At 38.0% G+C, this 23,104-nt stretch overlaps 1 protein-coding gene across 6 annotated transcripts in view; it reads right to left on the bottom strand.

Annotated features, from left to right (window-relative positions):
• The window catches only part of LOC116978300 (rho GTPase-activating protein 26-like), a 143,866-nt gene that overhangs the window by 29,149 nt on the left and 91,613 nt on the right, over positions 1-23,104 (bottom strand). For 3 of the 6 annotated variants that reach the window (XM_033029348.1, XM_033029347.1, XM_033029351.1), the window contains exons 19-22: positions 16,090-16,249; positions 13,187-13,328; positions 5,428-5,578; positions 2,970-3,017 (exon numbers count right to left, since the gene is read on the bottom strand). In XM_033029348.1, coding sequence (XP_032885239.1) covers positions 2,970-3,017; positions 5,428-5,578; positions 13,187-13,328; positions 16,090-16,249 — 501 coding nt within the window. The remainder of the gene's footprint in view (positions 1-2,969; positions 3,018-5,427; positions 5,579-13,186; positions 13,329-16,089; positions 16,250-23,104) is intronic. The other 3 variants (XM_033029350.1, XM_033029349.1, XM_033029352.1) reach the window with 1 other exon arrangement.

The following is a 23,104-nucleotide window of genomic DNA, read 5'->3' on the forward strand; positions in this document are numbered from 1 at the left end:
AACTTTTCTACAACAAATTCAGCCAGCATTAATGTAAGTACGAGTGTATGTAGGGGTATAGAATTAATACAGGAAGAGGAAACTGGTCATAGTAATATGCATATGGGTCAAGTCCATTCATTTTCCATTCTTACGAAACTGCCTTACGGCAATACAAGAAAACGGAGTTCATGCAGTGAAATCTAGAATAAAACATATGTCTTTGAAGGTCTACAGACTACAATTTTAAAATTTGGTCTGATTAAGTTACTAACATCAATTAACCATGTTAGGTAAGGATATCAAATGTTCACTACAATAATAAGTTCTGGTAATAGAGAAATAACTTTACTGCATGTCACAGTAGAATAGTCAATATTTGAAATGATTAATTATTTGGTTACTTCCAGAAAATACACAAGTAATTTGTGGCTTAGGTGTTTCATCTTGACAATGTCAAAATGTCTCGTTGCATTTTTCTTGGCATTGGTTTATTGTTGTCACATACCAAGAAGATGAGAAAAATTGTGTTTTGCATGCTATGCAGGAAAATCATACCATACACATCAGGTAGTGCAAAAATCATCTGTAGATTATGAAGTCCATTCGAGAGCTGGAAGCAGTGAAAATGCTGTATTGAATCCGGTGGGATGTGCTTTCAAACTTTTGTATCTTCTGCCACAGGGACCGAATGACTAGGTGCGAGTCGACCTTGATTATGTCAGCTGCTTTCCTGAGGCAGCATGAAGTATAGAATGTACAGATAGAGTTGACAAGGGTGAGGTTCGCTGTGGTTTGTGCGATGAACTGGGCTGCTCGTCCATCTTGCAATTTCTTGTTGTCTTAACCACAGCAGTAGCCACATCAAGCAGTGATGCATCGGGATGATACTTTCAGTAGAAATTGGTAAGATTCATTGGAGACATGCTGATTTCCTTATTATTCTGAGGAAGTAGAGGTTGAACCAGGACAAATTGTTGCTGATATTTACATCTAGGAACTAGAAGCTCTTGACTATCTCCACTTCAGCACCACTGATACAGATTGGGTCGTGTAATCCATCCCATTTCCTGAAGTTGATGATCAGCTGCTTCATTTTACGAACTGGAAGAGAGGTTATTGTCTTGACTCAATGCTATTAAAGCTATCAATCACCTTCTTGCATAATTGTTTGAGATCTGTCCCACTACAATGGTGTCACTTGCAAACTTAGAGCAGAATTTGCCCACAGTTGTGTGTATACAGAGAATATAGAAAGGGGCTGAGAACGCAGCCTTGTGGGGCACTGGAGTTGAGAATTATTAAGGAGCATATTTCGTTGCCTAATGCTACTGATTGCGAATTATGGGTCAGGAGGTCAAGGATCCTGTTGTAGAGGGGGGGGTGCTGAGTCTTGAGACCAGGAGTGCAGTTGGAATTATGGTGTTGAAGACAGAGCAATAGTCAATAAATAAATAGGCAGAGCTATAGTCAATAAACAACATTATCCAGATTTTACAGGGATGAGCTACTGGAAAGAGGTAATTAAGGCATGCTACCTTGTCTGGTGAGTCTTCTTAAAGCAGGTGGGAACCTCAGATCAGAGTAGGGAGTGATTAAAGATGTCTGTCAATACACCTGCCAGCTGGTCCGCGCAGGTTCTGAGGATACAGATGGGGACTCCACCTGAGTCAGTCACTTTCTGCAGATTCAGGCTGGGTGACTTCATTCCACTCACCTTCTGTTCAAAATTAGCATAGAATGCATTGAGCTCGTTTGGAAGGGATGCATAAGGGATGCATTTAAGAATAAGGAGTAAGCCATTTAGGACGGAGACGAGGAAACACTTTTTCTCACAGAGAGTGGTGAGTGTGGAATTCTCTGCCTCAGAGGGCGGTGGAGGCAGGTTCTCTGGATGCTTTCAAGAGAGAGCTAGATAGGGCTCTTAAAAATAGCCGTGTCAGGGGATATGGGAAGAAGGCAAGAACGGGGTACTGATTGGGGATGATCAGCCATGATCACATTGAATGGCGGTGCTGGCTCGAGGGGCCAAATGGCCTACTCCTGCACCTATTGTCTATTGTCGTTATTATCAACGATTCTGCCTGACATTTGCTCTGTAGCTATGCCTTGCCACAATGGATGGGTGTCTGTGTGGTTAGTCTGGGGCTCTACCTTGGTCTGGAACTGTCTCTTGGTAACCCTGACAGCTTTGCGCAGGTCGTAGCTAGATTTCCTGTGATAGATCCTGTTGGGATCTATCAATTTGAACTTCAATAGTGGATGTATCTCACGGTTCATCCATGGTTTCTGGTTGGGGAAGACAAATTGATTCCTTTGGCATGCTGTCCGCTACACATTTACTGATGAAATCTGTGACAGCAGTGGCCTACTCGTTTTGGCTAGCCGCTGATTGCTTGAATGTAGACCAGTCATGTAGGAGCTCCTGTTTCCTCAGACCAGCACTGTACAGCTTTCTGTACTGGATCCTCATACTTCAGTTTCTGCTTGTGAATAGGACCACAGCCTGATGGACCGATTTTCCAAAATGAGCATTGGGACCTCTGGCGAGACAGTGGACATGTTGATAGTTTTTGGTAGCACATTCTTAGGGTACTTTGTTTCAAGACTATTGGTAGCCATTTTGCACAGTTAATGTCTTTCTTGTAGTACTAATACACAAATGACGGATTTAAGAATGTAAAAAAGTAGAAATAATGGGGAGGTATCAATCTGTTGGGCTAACCCGTAATGTATTACTGGTTCATACAGATTAAATAATATGGATACGTCAATGGCTCAGAGTTGCAGGACACGGTGAATTTGTTCCTCTTCCCTTTCTCCAACACAAGCAGACTGCACAGGATTAATGTTACTTTATGAAACAGCTGTAAATTAATAAGCGGTTTTCATTCTCCTCCTTGCCAAAAGGGTAACATTCGAATTTGAACGATGTTTTGTGCGTGCAACACTATGCAAGGAACCTGTAACATGCATCACTCTCTTTTCACCTTTTTCTGAATCGAGCTGCCAAAGTTGCATAGCCTGACCACAGAGCCCTGGGAAGAACAAACAACCAATTTATAAACTAGTAGGAATAAATGCAAACAGGTCGGGCTTATGGTCCATCACTAGTTTGTATCAGATCGTGCAAATACCAGATGGTTTTATTTACCGGCAAGTTTCCAGAGGAGTGCTACTGGGTGATAATGCCTAAAAATAACATTTGGAATTTGTTCTTTTTATAACATATAGAAATATTTTCCCAATACCGTATTCAAATTTAATCTGTGAATACAGATGAAGGTGATAAATAGTAAGAGAAAATCTTCACTACAATCATTTGGTGTGCTTCAACAGCTAATACAAATGTGAAGAACTGAAACAGAAATTAGCACAAATTAAGTAAATGAGGTGCAAATTTGTCATAGGTAGTAATGCAAAATAGATAATCGTAGTGAGTCATTGTTGGATGGACCTCAAGTCCGTAATAATAAAGTTTATTGGATGCATTGCCCGATATTCATTTCTTTGACTTCAAATAGATCTAAATATTGGTTGATTTACAAAGCTATACTTCCCACATTGCATAAGCAGCTAAGCTAAGCATCAAGTCAATAAGTATATTATCCCTTATTACATTTATCAAAGTATTTTAAACTGGGCAAAACAAAAAATGAACCACAAAAAAAGAAAAAGAAAATTGGTGCACCAAGTTTCAGCAGGAAATCAGTTGCAACCTAAACAAGTTAGACAAACATACCCAAGGGCGAGATACCAAAGAAATGCAACAGATATTGTTTTCACTGGCCAAGGAATCATTATTCTTGAATGCTTCTGGTGTAAATGGGAAAACTATTCTTATTAATCTACTTTTGTCTCAAATTCCAAGACATATTATGATTGCCCTAGCATTGCATTGTCGGGCATGATATTGTCAGGCATAATTTCAACACTTTTGACAGGGAAAAACGGCAAATATCGCATTAAAACTCTTTACATTTGACAAATATGAAGACTCCAATATGTGACATTGGTTGGGCAAATACAAATTAAAAAACTCCCAAAGGCTGCATGCTTATTGTCTGGGATAAATGCAGAGTGGATCACAAAGCAACCGCTGATGTTTTAGATCGGAAATTGCAAGATCTGAGGCATCATAATCAATTAATGGGAGGTGTTACTCGTGTGCTAGCTAGAGACTTTCATTAAATGCTATCAGTTATTCCAAGATATACTAAAGCAGATAAATTGAAAGCCTACATTAAAGCATCATATATTTGGAAAAATATTAATCAATTGCACTTGAAAACCAATATGCAAACACATTTAATAGGTGATCCATCTGTAAGGGAGTTTGCTTTCACTTTATTCAAATTAGGAAATGAGGAAATTAAACACACTCAACATAAATGCTTTTGACTAAACCCTGGGTCGAATTGTTACATAATTTCATGATCTGATGTAAGCTGTTTTCCCAAACGTCACTCAATGCTATTTGAATTACCTATGGTTGTGTAAAGAAGCGATTTTAGCACCCACAAAAAATGATGCTGTGCAGGCCATAAATACCCTCATTTGATGCTTCTCAGTCTGCACAATATAAACCTATTGACAAGTGGCAGACATTGATGAGGCTGTTCATAGTTCTGTAGAATTTTTAACCACTTACCATCTGTTGTGCCATCACATAAATCTTAAAGTAAAAGAAGGAACTACAATAATACTACTCGAAATTTCAATCGCCAATCCCATGCAATGGCATAAGATTATGAGTTCAGACATTACAATAATAACTGGTAATACTATTGGAGAAAATGTCCTCATTTCTTGGATACCAATTATCCCATCTGATCTACCTTTTCAATTCAAGTGACCAGCATTCTGACACAACTTAGATTTGCTATGAGCCTTAACAAGGCATAAGGACAATCTCTAAAGGTTTAGACTTTGGATCTTTTTCCGCAAACTTGCAGAATATGTTGCAAAATATGTTGGTTGCTCCAGAGTTAGGATAATGTTTACACCAAATTCAAAAGAAAGAAGTATAGCATATTCTGAACCACTTCAACAGTGAGATCAAGTACATTTACACATTATCTATAGGTATATACCTAAAGAGAACTATATCAAATCGATTTATGTATACTTATTTAATTGCAGTGTTAATGTTTTTATTGGTAACTTTAGTTAAACTACATAATTTTAAACCTGCGATTATATATACAAGTTTGATTTTGCAATGAGTGTTATAAAAGCTGATTGTATGGAAATTAAGGCAAACATTAATACTGCAAGCAAAATAATCTGAACAATGCCGGGTCCAGCAGCTAGCTATTAACAAAAATGACATGACCAGTAAAATATGTGCAGTAAACTATTTACTTTTAACCAAAAAAAACATGATTGTTCTCTCAATCAATAGATATTACTACATACAAAGGGAAATATGACATCTGCAGTACTTACAAAGAATTTGGTCGATCTAGTTGCATTGTGCACACTTCAGCGTCACCAGATCCAAGACTATGTACACTTTGTCGATTGGTTTTAGAAGTGGCATTCACAGTTGGAACAAACACCGACACATTACTGGAAATTGCAATGCTGTTCTGCTTTTCTGTTAAGATAAATATACCTTTGTTTAAATATGACACATTTCTCAAATACCAGAAGGTTGCATAGTCATTAATTACTACTATTGAACAGCTCATCTGCCAAATTAAATCAAACAATTTTCATTTTGATTTCAATATTAAACATTTAAATCACCCTACTCTACTCTTACAATGCCCAATGTATTCAGCGTACAGATAGTGTACTTTAATGATTTATTTTACTATTTGAACATTCAAAATGGCTTCAAAAAATAGAATCATATCAGCACAACTGCCTTTTAGCGAGCAACTCAGTTGTACTCTGCAAGAAGAAATGGAGACAGTAAAAGGTGGTTCTTATTTCAAATCCAGATTTAAGTGATTATTGCCACACCAAACACCATATATCTACTTTGCTACATTTATGTTCCTTATAGCTGCATATTAAAATTCTAAAATCGGTAATTAATTAGAGGCTCAAGACAAGATTTCACATGTTCTCCACATAAATTATGACCATAGTGTAATATAGGAGTCAAAAAACATTCAGGTGTAGTTGAAAAGGGAAAATAAATATTTGACCATGTGATTGTCTCTTCTCTTTTGTAGCAGCCAGTTTAAAACAAATGAGTGGCAGATGCCTAAAGAAACTGTGTACAAGCTGCCATTTTGCTGTGGAAATACCTTCAAACAATTAACATTTTGCACCAATAGAACTGATGTCTGCTTCCTTTTTAATTCCTGTAACTTCAGGTTTAATATCGAGGCAAAGTTCAACATATCAAGGCAAGTTGATTGTCATAGGTATACGTACAGTGAGGTGCAAGTACAAAGAAAATCTAGCTTACGGCAGTATTACAGGCACATAGACTTCATACAAAAACAGATTTGTAAAAGATAAATTACACAAAATCTTAAAAATAAAGGAAACTGTAGAAAAGAGAAAGTTGACCTATGACATAGACTCACAGACATTGGCAACTCAAGGAGTGGCAAGCTCCAGATTTTGCAGCTGAATGGAAGAGCACAAAAACACTGATGATAGGATTAAAGTTGAATGTGGCATTACTTCCTTTGCTGTTGAAGAGTCACACAACATGCAGACAATTCCATCAAAGTCAAATTCCAGTGAAGGCAGGGCTTTCACAAAGTGCAAAGTACACCAAAGTCTATGTGGTTAACCATTTGTTTTTCTCTTAAACAAAAACAGAAAATGCTAGAAATGTTCAGTAGGTCAGACAGCATCTGTAGAGCAAAATGTGATTTAAGATTTCGGTGTTTTTTTTCAAAACTGGAAAAATTAGAATATTTTAAGGTGCGAAGTAGAGGTTGGAGAGAAAGGGAATGTCTGTAATGTGGTGGAGACCAAAATTGTCTGATGAGAGTAGTTAGACATTAACAAAACAAATGAACATGTTGAGATGTAACCCACAGCAGTTGTTTGAAATCTGAAACAACTGAGAAAGGTACAAAAATACCCATCAAATCAGGCAGAATGAGTGGAGAGTAAAAACTGAGCTAATGTTATATCAGAACCTTACATCACGACTGGTTATCAGAAACTGCTGAATTCAATCCCAAGTCCTGAGGGCAGCAAAATGTCAAGACAGAGGACGAGGTGCTGTTTCTCAGTCTCACCTTTACTGGCATTATTCCAGATTTATTTTAATTACAGTGGTGAGTCAAACATAAACTTGAAGTCAAATTTAACAAGTTTTTTTTAAATGGTGATTTTTATCCAAAAGGTAATTATTAATTCTGAAACGCATTATGTGAAATAGACTCGATGCACATTTAAAAAATAGGCTCAGTGACTGTACAGAAGTAATTTTTACTTCAAATACCCCAAAGACCCAATTATACCTAATTATTATTTTTTATTTTACAGTGAGAACAGTATGGAAAACAAAGAAATTCACATTAAGTTAGTGATTGTTTACAAAGTTTCCTCTAGAAAGTCTGCAGCAATACACTCTTTGGAGGAACAGGGCCACGATGCTTCTGTTTCAGCAACTGCAAAACATTGTTGACACTACCACAAAATAGCACAATTCTACACTCCAAGGTAAACAAATGCAGCCTCTCCAATCTCTACTTGTAACTAAAGCTCTCCACTCCAGGCAACGTCCTGGTGAATCTCCTCTGCACTCTTTCTAATACTAACTTAAAGTAATCCAAAACTGACTTGAAGTATATCTGCTAAGACTTGTAAGTCTAAATGTAACAACAAAGGATAATCCAGAATTCTATAATGAGCAGTCTTTCAGAATCAACTGAGATCTAAACAGGAGAGCTTAGACTCGAAAGCTCATGAAACCGTGGGAACTAACAATTGGCCTGATTCAAGTTCTGGCAGATTATCTATCATTCAGCTCAATCTACATTTCAAGAAAAGAGTAATCTCCCAAATAGAATGTTTTAAGTTCTACCTCAGTTGCACAAATGAAGATACGCCACTGAACGGATGAAATCGAGCTACACAGGAAATCCTTTTAGAGTTAGACACAAAAAGGGCTTTAATATCTACCAGCTCCATTCCAAATAGATTAGTGACACCTGTGAAATATTGTAAAGTAATACTTTTCTGAAGATATTTTTTCAGATTTAAGTTTGAGGCTTTTGCTGCAGTGATGAAGTAGAACAGGATAAAAGAGGGCAGATTTTAGACAACCGAGTCAACTCTTATATGGCAATGGTCAAGCAAGTGATATCATTAACCATTTACCTACGTACCCTGAACATTTATTACATGCAAAATGATGCAGTAATGACTAAACAGGTTGAGATTGCATAACCATGGACCAAGTGCAGGCAAGTGGGACTATTGTAGCTGGGACATTGTTGGCCGGTGTGGGCGAGTTGGGCTGAAGGGCCTGTTTCCACACTGTATCACTCTATGACTCTAACAAAATCTGCAAACCCTTCATGGACAAGTAATGCAACAGCAACAAATATTAAGGAAGAAGTTGATCAGAATGGAGTTTGTTCAACAGAAATTAATTAGTTTGGTTGTTACTGTTTAGACGCAATCCCCAAATGCAAAATCTAGCAGATCAAAGTTAAACCTTTAAAATTATTTAATAATGGTATCGTAAAATGTCAATAATCTGCTATTTGGCCATTTAGAAATCCCAACTGTTCAGTGTCTAGCCCATTAGTTAATGTTTGTCATGCTGCCTTCTGACTTGGCAGGGGTCCCGTTTGTCTGCTCCCTCTCAACTCTGTGGCCTCTAGAGCCCTGATTGTCCCACTCCCCTAACTGGGAAGCTCATTATACTTCGTAACACATTAAAAAAAAAAGTTTGGTTATTAATATGAATAACGCCTAACTGTCCAGCAAATTTGCTGATCTGGAACCCAAGTCCCTGCACTTAAAAAAAATATTTTTTACTAAGTATATTAATAATTTCATCTCACAATGGAGTTTTACTGCAATTTGTGGTAATACACAGTGAGCCAATAGTCATTATGAAACTGTTGACATTTACAGACAAAAAGCAAAGCAAAGCTGTTGGTTTCAAATGTATGAATTTGATTAAAGATTAATTGAATATCATCTTTATAGTAGTGAAAGGTAGTTAAGGGAGGCTTTTGTGCAATATTGAAAATAATGGCAATAACAGGCCATTAAAACTAGGGTACAATAACAAAGTAAATTAAAATTCTATTAATACCATAAAGAAAATCTTTATATAAAGGGCTGCTAGTTGTTTGAGAATTAAACAGCAATCATAATGCATTTAATGACTATACTGGGCGATTTGAGAACCAGCATGCAAGAACAGGGAGGACCAAGCCATCGTTCACAGGCCAAATTAAATTACAGCGTCTCTTGGTTTGGCTCACAGGATAATCCACAGGGTTTGGTTATTCTACAGCATGTAAGGTTTATAGCATTGTTCTCAGCAGAGTTCCTCCATCATTTCCTATCTGTGCAGAAGACAGGTCATGCAGGTAACTGAGGGATGAATGATTAAACCTTGGACTGGTGGGGCAGAGGCTTGAAGAAAGAGATGAGAGAGGAGGTCCCTGGAGGTGAAGGTGAATTTTAATGAAGTCTGTAGGAACAGGAGCGACAAAGCTCCTCTTGATTGGAAAGTTATTAGACAGTGATATTTGAAAACAAGCAAATATTGGCACGTACAGGTGAATATAGAAGCAAAAAACTAATGCTTGATTCCGAAAATTGTAAGATTGGTTTATTTCCAAGCGATAATTCTGAAATCATATGCATGCCCCAGAGATTACTGTACTTGTTTTCTTAGGGATTGGCAACTGCAAATCCAATTAAATATGAAATGTACTCTTGGCTTTCATAAGTATTGTAAACACTCAGAATATATTAAAGAAGTTAGCATCCAATTCCCAAGCACTTGATAAATGAATAAATAGAATATGAAAAAGTTAGGGTACCTGGTTCCATTTGAACAAAGATGTGCAATTTTATATTTTACAATCTATTTTAAAAATATAAAATTAATTGGACTTTTATTTCAAACACTTTAAGAAAAGCTGGTACTGAATCTGAAGCTGGTGATGATGGGATTCGAGTACATAACGTGGATTGTCAGTGGATCTCTCATGGTATACTGTTTTATTGGAAGTGCCGTCTTTCAAATGTGATGCTAAATTGATGCTCTCTCTTACTCTGTGAATACATGCTTAGCATGTTCTGACAAAGCGTCTTTAACCTAAAATGCTAAATCCTGCATTCTCTGATTTTATTTCAGATTTCAAGTACCTGCAAGTTTTTTTTTGTTTTCGTTAACAAATAATTCCAAGTCACAAAGGAATCAATTGGCCATGAAATGTTTTAGAAATCCTAAAAATGTGAAACCTATTTTACATAATGGAACTCATAAGTTACAAGACTTCAGAAAGGGGAAGTCGGGAGACCAGATTTCATTGGTGGGTCAGCGGTGGAGAGTTATGAGATTAAAATTCCTTGAATTTTAAAGCTAGAAGCTTGAAGTTCCACACCACCAGGTTCAGGAACAACTTTTTTTTAATTTCAAAATAGACTTTATTCAAGTAATAAATATATACAATACAGGAACCGTGCAAAATATTCATCCAACATTCTCGGAGGCTATACAAACATTAAATACTGTTTACACACATTACCCAAATTTCACAAATTTCTCCCCCACCCTAGCCACTCATGTGGCCCACTGGCGTGGAATCCCTTCCCTTATTTTGAGGGGAGTCTCCACCACACCATGCCCCCCATATCCAGCAGCGGAAGGACCCTAGACTGTGGTCCTTCCCCAGAGCCTTGGCGTTGGTTGCACCAAGCTTCAGTACATCCCTCAGCATGTACTCCTGCAGTCTGCAGTGGGCCAGAAGACAACTTTCCCCGACGAACATCTGGGAGGTCAACAAAGCTCAGGCAGATGAAAGAGCGTCTTTCACCGAGTTGATGACCTTCCAGCAGCACGGTGTCAGTCTCTGAATACGTCCCTGGGAACAGTCCGTAAATCACAGAGTCCTCTGGGACAGAGCTGTTCGGAATAAATCATGACAGGGACCCTTGCAAACCTCTCCAGACTTTCTTTGCAAATCCACACTCTGCAAAGTTCCGACGGTGCAGGATGGATCTGACTGGGAGGGCTCCCTTCACCGCCAGCCAAGCCAGGTCTTGGTGCTTGTTGGTGAGTTCTGGCCATGAGGCATTTCGCCAGACAAACTGGGCAGTCTGCTCTGGGTACCACGCCACAGGATCCATGGAGTCATTTCCCTGCAGTGCCTGCAGGACGTTCCGTGCTGACCACTGCCTGATGGACTTGTGGTCAAAGGTGTTGGTTCTCAGAACCTTTCCACGAACGACAGATGGTGCAGCAATGTCCAGCTGACTGGCACATTGCGTGGCATCTGTGCCAGGCCCACCCATCGCAACACCGGAACAACTGCTTCCCTACAACTAACAAGTTCTTGAACTGACCAACACATCCCTACCTCAGCAAAAGAACACTATGGACCACCTTTTACAGTAGGGTGGGACATGTTTTCTAATTGTGTTTTGAACCTTTTACTGTATTCCAAAATTTGTGGTATTTATGCATAATTTATGTATGTTTTTCCATGTTTTTCGAGTGTGTGCCTCTGATGCTGCAACAAGCAAAATTTTCATTATAACCTGTACCTCATGGTGACGTTTCGGGTCAAGACACTTCTCCATCAGATTGAAGAAGGGTCTCGACCTGAAACATCACCCATCCCTTCTCTCCAGAGATGCTGCCTGTCCCGCTGAGTTATTCCAATGTTTTGTGTATACCTTCGATTTAAACCAGCATCTGCTGACCAGCATGAAATATATTTAATATAATTCCTACATATTAAATGCCATGATTCTTTTCCACAATGTATTCTAATACTACTTTCAGTGGCTACCCATCACTAACACTATAAAACATATCTTTCATACACATCTGACCGACTCATTCCTTCTCTCCAGAGATGCTGCCTGACCCGCTGAGTTACTCCAGCATTTTGTGTCTACCTTTCACCTACTCATTTGATTTACACCAGCCATGGCAGGTATACAAGGCACAGCAACACCCCCTTAACTTGAATAGGATTGCCAATCTTTATTTAAAAGTTGAATTTTGGTTAAGCTTTTCCATTCCTGTAATTCATTGAATATTAAGGTTTTTAATTGATATAAAGAAGCAATATACTTTTAAGTGTTTTTAGTGAAGTCAATTTAAACTATTTTTAAATGTCTCGTTTACCAGTTTTACATTTGCAACATAACATTTGAGCCATTTTTCAATTTATTCTTTAGTTTAGTTTATTGTCGTGTGTATAGGAGAAGTTTTTTATTGTGTGCTATCTAGTCAGCAGAAAGACTATACATGATTACTATCAAGCCACCCACAGTGTACAGATACACACAAATACCTGGGGCTACGGAAAAGGTCAAAGAAAGTAACCAACTCCTTAGTTTGAATCTAACTAGAAGAATACATTTTAATCAAGATCTTTTGTGGACAGATAATGTGAAAAATCCACTGGTGCTGTGGGAATAAAATGTCTACACAAACACTTCAAAGACAGATGTGTATTGGCTGTGTATGCAGAAAATATCATGGAGGAAAATGGTAATAGGCAGAACTTGAAAGAAGCTGAATGCTAACATTTACCAACAGCAATATTCAAATATTTGCGGTCAGCATCCCATGTAACCTTCAAGCACTTTCCTGCAATTCATTATAATTTGCTAAACATAGACATCGACAAAGCAGTTGTTTAATTACAGTTGAACAAAAATGAAATATAACTGTGGTCAAAATTATTTTCTAACCACACAAAACGTGCTTTGATGAAAGAGGGTATTATCTAGCACAGTTGTACCATATATTTATGATTCCTTGCCTGCAATATTGCAGATATTCATGCAGAATATTTGGGGGATTTTTTCATTGTATAAATATCAGTTTGTCCTAAGTGCTGGATGTAAACTGAGAGAAGTAAAGAAAATCAAAGTGCAAATTTAAGAAAAAAATTGATTTTATAAATGTGAAAGCATACATCTATTATAAATTGATATATTTAGATTATGTTGAAGAAACCAAGATAAAATAAATTGGGAACTATTATCACAGCACTTGCAGTAGATTCCATTAACTTACCATTTTCATTTGATATTGTCTGAAACACCATTAAAGGTCTCTGGCTGCACAAGGCAGTTTTAGTCTCTGTACCCTTTTTCTGTGCAGAATTTAGTAATGGATTTGGTTGAACTGTTGCAGTGTCTGGTATCATTTGGAAAATCTATGAATGAAAGAAATCTTTACATGCATTCAAAATTTCAATGCAGGCAATAATCAAACTACTATCCTCTTTAAAGATTTACCAACAAACAATGTTCTCCCCTTCCCTCGTTGAAACATGACTCTACAGCTGTTTGGCACATTAACTTTCTGGAATGAGCTTTTGTGCGTTTGCAAATGCCAACTTTGTATTCCAAACCAGAACACTTTTCAGTCAAGGCAATACAGTCATCATTCAATATGACCATCATTGTTAATTGTGCATGTCCAATTGGATTAACTGGAGAGTATTCAGGGATAAAAATCCTGTCAGATTCCTATGACTCTAACCAAAGGTCACCAAAACTTTCTCCAGAGTTTTAAAGACAGCATGTTAGTGTATTGATATCACTGGATATGTGTTCAGGCTGCAGCTGTTTCAGCTGCATACAATCTATCATATTTACTACACATTACACTTTTTGTAATGAAATGGTAGCATTTGTGCTTCAGCTTTCAACATTTTTTTAACACAGTTAAAGCATATAAATTTGGATATAATTTCTGAAGATAGACAATAACAGATCATACTAACAGCAGTGTAAACAATATTGCAGTTCTAGAGTTGCAGATAGCACAAAAACAGGCCCTTTGCCCGCCATGTCTCTGCCGAACATATTGACCATGTATACTAATTCCATTTACCTTCTAAGCCTTGCCTATTAAGCCAAACCATGTAAGAGATGACATATTTGGTGATAATATCAAGGAAACAAACAGTTTGCAAAAAACTTAATATGTATGGTACTGTCTAGATATATTTTAAATTTAGCATTTCTTCAGATGATACATGTTTTGCACCTCAAACTGATGTGAGATAGCTTCCATAAAGGCCAAACAGAACAATGGATTGTGAAAGTAAATAGTTTTGTGGTCAAATGGTTAGCAATTCACCAAACTAAAGTTAATCAAACAGTGCCTTGAATTTCCAAAGCACCCTTAATGCATCCTGAACAAGCACCTAAATAGTGCGGATGAAGTAAACAAAATTACACTGGGTTTTGCATTGAAATTCAATTGCTACTAAGATCAAGACCAGCCATTGCATATTTTCACATTGAAAAATTCTGCAATTACTTCTGCAGGCCCCCAAAACTGGACTAGGGCGATGAGTTAACTTTCAAGACTGTGGGACTCTTGGACTTATATCAGCAGTACAATCTATGTGTTTAGGTGAGGAGATACAGGAACAGATTGAGCATAGGAGATGAAAAGTTTGAGGGGAAGGAAGAGTAGGGAATTAAAGATAAATACCCTGACTTGAATGGGGTGGGGAAAAATCAGGCCAGCTTTTGAGGAAGAGAGAAATCAGAGATCATCCCAGATATTTTGACGGGTGAGAGGTACTGTTGAACCCGGAGAGGTTGGTATATTCTGGTTTGCAATGTTACACTACATGTGGAGACGGGGGCGGGCGGGGGGTGGTAGGGGTGGGAGGGGAGGAGGGGTGGGAGGGGAGGAGGGGAGGAGGGGAGGAGGGGAGGAGGGGAGGAGGGGAGGAGGGGGAGGTGTGTTCAAAAGCAACAGCAAAGGTAATTGGGAACACATGGCTAGGATTGGGGAGGGAGCGAAACATTGCATAGGAATAACACATCATGTTCCTTCCTGAATAACATCATCACCTGTATCCCTGATAAAGAAATGGCTTCAGGGTTGTAAAAGGCGACTCATAACAGGAAATGCCTCGTTAAATGTCATGATTGTTGTGATTTGATCAGGAAATGGTTGTAAACACAATTTACTCAAGCTTAAATGAGTTTTCAACCACATCGCACTGAAATAGAAATGATTTGAGGGTTGACAAGGGATAGCGCAAGGTAAATTGGAAATATTTTAGAGCACACAAGAGAACAGTGACGTCTAGGTTATTTTTGTATATATCCTTGAGGGCGACAGGATAAGATAAAGCAGTTCATTTTAAAAATGTGAATTTTATTAAAAAGATAGTGGACATACTCTGCTTGCATTTTGTGGACCACATGTTAAGAAGATACAGAAGATATAATTTCTATAATGGTTCCAGGGAAAGAAGAATTAAAATTCAATATAGAGTGTCAACTGATATGGTAGTTGGTACCCAAAGAAGGCTTTAAAAAAAGGATTTGAAACAGATGTTTAAAATTATGAATTATAATTGTAAAATTACAAAAAATTAAATGCAGTATTTGAAGAATTCACAGCTGAGTGGGCATAGGTTTAAAATAAATAGCTCCACAAACAGAGGTAAGGGGTGGCATGGTGGCGCAGCGGTAGAGTTGCTGCCTTACAGCGCCAGAGACCTGGGTTTGATCCTGACTACCAGTGCCTCTGTATGGAGTTTGTAAGTTCTCCCTGTGACTTGCATGCGTTTTCTCCGGGTGCTCCGGTTCCCTCCTACACTCCAAAGAAGTACAGGTTTGTAGGCTAATTGGCTTGGTAAACTTGTAAATTGTCCCCAATGTGTGTTGGGTAGTGTTAGTGTGCAGTGATCGCTGGTCAACGCGGACTCGGTGGGCCGAAGGGCCTCTTTCCACTCTGTATCTCTAAACTAAACTAATAGCCATCTTCAAAAGGGAGTTGCATAAATACCTGGATAAAAATGACAGTACCATAGAGAAAGAACTGGGCGCGGTGTCTATTCGCTTATCCATCAAGATTGAATGAGCCCAAAACTCTTTTCACTCTTTTATTTTAAGATTCTTTGGATGCCAGAAACACAGGAGCAAGTTATTTTAAAGGCTTACCTTTTCATAGTTTTCTATTAACATTTCAACAACTATATTCTGAAACTTGATATCCATGATTGCAGCCACCGTCTCCTCCTGTGGTCTAAATAACGTTGGTCCAAACACCACACCTAGATTTGCCATGGTCATCAGATTTTGTTTGTGGTTACTGGACACGCTAAGTGATAAGAAAGAATTAACTTGCTGATGAAAAAGTTTTTCTGGATTACTGCCTTTACTCCAAACCAAGAAATAACTATCAGCTCATCTTCCACATTCACATATTTAAAAAATAATTTAAAGAAAATGGCCATATCACTCGCATCAACTTCATGGAGTAGGTTATTAATTCTGGCCATTTTACATAAAGCTAGCGAGATCTATATAATTACAGGCAAGTCAAAATAACTACGGCTTAAAGGATGTTACAAGAAACAGTAATAGCTATTCACTGGGTTTCTCAATGAAATTCAACCATGGTGCATGTTTCTATTGATAACGATGCTGCTGTAAAAAGTTAAATTGGTGTCATTAAAAAAAGGAATAGGCTGCATGATGTCAATAAAGAATATCATGATCAATGAAAAATTCTCCAACAACTGGAAATTATATCACAGTGAAATATTTAAAATGGCGATAGTTATTGTTTACAGTAGATATCTTTCCAAAATCAAGTCAGGAGTGAAGGGGTAAAATATGGATAGATCTGCTTATCCAAAATGCTAATTGAATATAATGAGATTGATGAATTAGGGAACACTGGATTCATTACAAAGGCTAAATTGAGTATAGTGTGATTTCGTTTGGGATTACAGAACCACTTAAAAGTTACTTTGCAAATTGACAATCAGAAAAAAGCTGCCTGGAGAAGATAAATTATTTTATATTAACCTCTCCGCAGCACTCGTACACTATTCCCTCTCAAGAACATGGCCGCAGGACTTCCGGTGGCGACGCGAGCAGATGGCTGCTTAATTTCGAGCTCCCGATAGCAAGTTTAAAACTAGCCTCCCTTAATTCACTAATTGCTACATAATTCACAGTTTTCTGTTTTGGAATGAGTGGGGGAGCGACAACTAGAAGTCAAAAGAAACGTGACGGACGAGAAAGAAAGAATTCACCGGAGATGGACAAAGCTCAAAGCTCAAAAGATGACTCAGCAGAAACCGTGCGCTCAATGCTACACAATATCAGTAAGGAAATACATGACTTCAGGACTGAATATAAAGTGGACTTACATAAATTTAAAGAAGAAATCAAAGAAGACATGAAAACCGAACTCAGAGTACTGAAGCAAGAAATTGATCATAAACTTTCTGCAAACTCCAAACAAATCCATGCCCATGAAACTAGACTAAACAAAGCTGAAGCACGAATTGAAGAGGATGAGACAATGGCTGTGAAAAAAGTGCTGTTTAAATCTATGAAAAAACAGAAAGCCATGCAAGAAAAACTGACTGATTTGGAAGGACGGTCTAGACGAAATAACAAATACCGGCGTACCTGAAGAGAAAGAAGGCAAATTATGTCTGAATTTGTGGAGCAACTTTTAAAAACTGAACTCGTAATAACAACGAACCCCAACATACGGATCCAGCGCGCGCACAGAGCTTTGGCTCGCAAACCGGAAGGTAATTCACCACCTAGGTCTATAGTGGTAAATTTCCTGGAGTTTAATACCAAAGAAATGGTATTGAAAAAGGCCTGGGGAAAGAAGATAATGATTGACGGGCGACGTCTATCATTTGACCACGACTATGCAACGGAGGTTGTCCAGAAGCGCAAGGCATATAAGGGAATAAAGAGGGCCCTGAAGGAGAGAGGTGTCCGCTTCCAGACCCCGCTGGACAAGATGCGTATTCAATGGGACTCAGGAATATGCACATATCATAGTGCACAAGACGCAGCGCAGGAATTGAGGAGGAGAGGCTACTCCATGGAGACACCTGATTACTGATGGTGTCTGAGGAGCTGGCGGACCCAGAGATGGAGCGTCTTCTCCAGGCTTTGACATGGCACAGAGTTGGAAAGAGGAGCGAAGATGAGAGTGAGACAGCAAGAGAGCGACTACAGGAGTCTGAGCAGACCCCATCCAACTAGCTTTTATTGTGTCACAAATTCTTTTGGACTAAAAAATAAGTGCTATCGGATGATGTTGGACGATACTAGGATGCGTGAAATGGAGTGTTTCACCTCTAGTGAGGGGCCCTCTGGGAGGAGGCTTTCCCCTATACCTGCCAACGGGGACTCAGGTTGGATAGGAATCACCCTTACTTGGAAGTCAACTGTTTTTTCTTTTCTTTTCTTTTTTTTTAAATTTGTCCAGATGTTCAGACCTGCACAGTTTCAAGTTATCTGGAGATTTATGAATGCAAGACAGGAGTAGGTAAATTAAATGTCACGTAATACTATCAAATTGGTGTCACTCAATGTAAATGGGATGAATAATCCAGTTAAAAGGAGTAAGGTCCTGGCTAAACTGAAAAAAGAAAAGGCCCAGGTACTATTTTTACAAGAAACCCACCTGCCTCAACAAGAACATGAGAAGCTAAAACACTTTGGCTTTAGAAATGCATTTTATAGTTCCTATAAAACTAGGCAAAAGAGGGGAGTGGCTATCCTTATTACAAATGCAGTCCAATTTGAATGCCATAAAGAAGTCAGGGTCAAAGAGGGAAGGTATGTATTAGTTAAAGGAAAGTTGGAAAACAAAGTCGTGACACTGATCAATGTATATGCCCCCCCAGAGAGTACCAAATGTTTTTTCAAAACTCTGTTTGACATTATTGCTTTAGAGACTGAAGGTATTTTGATATGTGGAGGGGACTTCAATGTGGTCATGAATCATAATTTGGATACAACAAGCCTAAAAAAAACCAAGATGCATCTGACCAAGTTTATTAACACATCAGTACAGGAAATGGGCCTAATTGATGTTTGGCGAGAACTTCACCCTTTAGAAAGGGACTACACACACTATTCAGTACCTCACTCAGTCTACTCCAGGATTTACTACTTTTTAATGAATACGGGTGAAAGTCACAGGATCACAGAGTGTAAAATCGGGGTGGCAGATGTATCTGATCACAGTGCGATCAGCTTGACAGTACACCTGAATAGTAGAAAAATAAATACTGTTTGGAGGCTCAATGTGGGTATTTTGAATAATAAGGCAAATGTGGAACAAATAAGGGAAGAGATAAAAAGGTACATAGAAGAGAATGATAACGGGGATGTGGATCCTGTAATACTGTGGGATGCTATGAAGGCAGTTATACGTGGAAAGCTGATCGCTCTGACATCATCACAAAAAAAGACCCGGCTAGCTACGTATGAACATAAAGTAGAAAAACTGAAAGAATTGGAGAAAAAACATAAAAACATACAGGATCAGTTGGTACTAAAACAGATCATGGAAAAAAGGGGGGAGATAGATGAGATCCTCAGGGGAGATATGGAAAAAAGGGCAAGATTCGTAAAGCAGACCTATTATGAAGCAGGTCCAAAAGCAACTAGACTCCTGGCCAGACGCCTGCGTAAACAGCAGGCCTCTAATACAATTCATAAAATAAGAGATCCTAAAACCAATCAATTATCACACGAGCCAGATGAGATAGAAAGAATATTTGAAGAATACTATAAGAAACTCTATTCTAAACCACCATCAGCTGACGAAAGGACAATGAGAAGTTTTCTTAACTCACTTGATCTGCCATCCATTGGTGAGACACAAAATAATACCATTACGTCACAATTTACGGTTAAGGAGCTGGAAGCTGCAATCAGTAGACTCAAGGCTAGTAAATCACCAGGCAGCGATGGGTTTCCACCAGAATGGTACAAGGCCTTTAAGAAAGAGCTAACACCTCTGCTCCTGTCTTGCTTTAACTGGACCCTTAAAGAGGGCAGGGCTCCCCCATCATGGAAGGAAGCAATTATTACCATTTTACCCAAGGAAGGCAAAGACAAAGAGCAATGTAAAAATTTCAGGCCAATCTCAATTTTAAATGTAGACTACAAACTATTTACCTCAATCATTTGCAAAAGACTCGAGACTTTTGTACCAGATCTGATTAATGAAGACCAAACTGGATTTATTCGGGGGCGTCAAACACAGGATAATATTAGAAGAACCCTCCACATTGTGGATAATGCTCAAAAAAAGGATACAAATATGGTCCTGGTCAGTTTAGATGCAGAAAAAGCCTTTGATAGTGTTAGTTGGGTATTCTTATATGAAGTACTGAGGAGATTTGGTTTCAATGAAGATGCAATTCGGTGTATTAAAACAATATATCAGGAGCCTACAGCTAGGATTAAGGTAAATGGAAACATATCAAAAAGGATCCAGTTAGAGAGGGGCACAAGGCAAGGATGCTGTCTTTCTCCTACTCTCTTTGTTTTGTATATTGAACCCTTAGCACAAGCAATAAGGCAGAGAGAAGACCTGCAGGGGGTCAAAATAGGGGGGAAAGAACATATAATTGGTCTTTTCGCTGATGATATCATTATTTTTCTTGAACGACCAGATATATCTCCCAAATCTAATGAACCAATTTGAAACATATGGATACTACTCAGGGTATAAATTGAATATAACAAAAACACAAATTCTTTCATTCAATTATTCTGCATCCCAACAAATCAGAGATGCATATAATCTGAAATGGAACTCTAAAATGATGCAGTATCTTGGTGTAACTATAACCAAAACACTTTCCAACTTGTTTGAAACTAATTATAACAAAATTGAAGAAAACATCAAAAAGGATGTTGAGAGATGGTCGACCCTTCCTCTAGACTTCAGTGCCAGAATACAAACGGTAAAAATGAATATCCTACCTAAACTACTATATTTATTCCAATCTCTCCCAATTAATGTTCCCCGAGATAAATTCATAGCCTGGGATAAAATGATCTCTAGATTCATTTGGAATAGCAAAAAACCAAGAATAAAACTAACAACACTTCAACTGCTGAAAAGCAAGGGTGGAATGGATTTACCAAATCTGAGGAAATACTTTTATGCAGCTCAAACAGAGCTTGTTGGTGTAGACCTGATTATGAATCTCGATGGAAAGAAATGGAAAGGGAGATACAGGGTTACCAGACCCAGATTTTGGTGGGAGACAAATATCTGAGAGGGGCTTTGAGACATGCTATGGATCCAATAGTAGCATTTACGTTAGAAATATGGAATGTTATAGTGGAAAAATACAAATTAAAAAGAGGGGTTCACGCATTGAAGTGGTTCGCATATGACTCAAAGTTTAAGCCAGGGGTGTATGATTCAAAATTCAAAGAATGGGCACATAAAGGCATAACGGCAATGTATACAGTTTCAGAAAATGGTGAGTTTATGAGCTTCCAAGATTTAAAGTCAAAGTATGGTCTCGAAAACAAAGATTTTTTTAGATACTTGCAATTAAGAGACTACTTTATAAAAGAGATAAGACCAGAACTAGATGAAATTTCAAATAATGTGATCAAGGTGATTGTGGATGCATACAAACAGAAGGGGTCTCGGGTCATCTCTGCTTTCTACCAAGCTCTGGTGGAAAGCGGGGGAGAATCAACGCTCTACATAAAAACAAAATGGGAAGCAGAATTAAAGATTCAAATAACAGAAGAAGAATGGTATCAAATGTGTGAAACACAATGTTCATCCACAAGCTCACTAGTATGGAGAGAATTTTGCTGGAAGAATCTATCTCGCTTTTTTATAACACCAAAAATAAAAAGCAGACAACTTGTGGCCAACAACACTGTTGGAGGCTGTGTGGGAGTACGGAGGCAGACCACTCGTATATTTTCTGGAACTGTGTAAAGATAAGGCCATACTGGGAAAATGTTAATGCAGCTGTAAATAATATCTTGAGTTATAAAATCCCAAATACCTGCCCTGTGATGTAGGTATGTTGCAAAGCCTACCTGAAGCGTCGTTGAAGATCTGCTGATGAGGGTGTGCGCGATTTTGGCGCCGTTTAGAGGGGGCGGGTTTAAAACGCGATTTTCTCTAAGCTGTTCCAATCGAAAATGTTCAGCCTAGTTAATTATTAACGAAAAATCGCTGGAAGACCCCGTCGCAAAAGCTATTATTAGGTTTAAAGGCCTTGAATAATAGTTATAGTAGTTTAAAAATCAATCTCTAAACCCGCGACCGCCAGCAACCGCAGGGTCTCATAAAGCAAATAGCAGAAGTTAGGTTGTATATTTTTACATTAAAAAGGGCTTCTAAAGATCCCTTTATACTAAGTTTAATATTGCGAGTAGCTCAATTTGGGCCCATTATATCCCGCAGTATTTTTCTCGGCATTTGGGGCACAAATCTACCGCAATGTGAACGTTCTAAACCAGCGCGTTCCACAGGGACCCACTGGAAAGCTGATTTAAATGGGCATTTATTTACAGCAATTAAACACTAAATTCCTTCCATTTGGCCTATAAATTAATGTAAATGAGATTTAAAAATCATGTTTTATTGTGAATTATTTGTGAATATTATTTGGACATTTAGGCTATTTAAAAATGTTAATCATTTATTAAGAAATGGATAGATGTTTAGATCTAGTAATTGAAGTCTGAAATTAGCTACAATTAGGTAACTAACTAATTATATGCTTTAATTTCAGGTCATCCAAGTAAGATTATTTTATATTTGTTTCAGAATGCTTCAATCTATGATAACTGAAAATTTCATTCAGTTCTCTTAATTTTTAAGAAAGTTATGGGCTTTTGACTGTTCACGATCACAGCTTTTTTGTTATGTCCATAGAAAATCAATAGGGAACAAGATGCTCATTTCCCAGTATGAAAATGGCCATAACTTTTTAAATACTTGAGATATGAAAGTGAATTAGGTGTCAAATTAAACTTATTTTTATGCTTTATCTGATGGGATAAATTACAGACTTGATTTTTAAAATCTCAAAATTTTGTAACATTGCTATGTGATGTATCTGGGGCGTATTAAAGATAGTGTAAAAATAGAAGATACATATTTGATTAAAGTTTTGCTTGCAGCAAGTAAGAA

Source organism: Amblyraja radiata, chromosome 11 (assembly GCF_010909765.2).
Source record: "Amblyraja radiata isolate CabotCenter1 chromosome 11, sAmbRad1.1.pri, whole genome shotgun sequence".
Taxonomy (NCBI): domain Eukaryota; kingdom Metazoa; phylum Chordata; class Chondrichthyes; order Rajiformes; family Rajidae; genus Amblyraja; species Amblyraja radiata.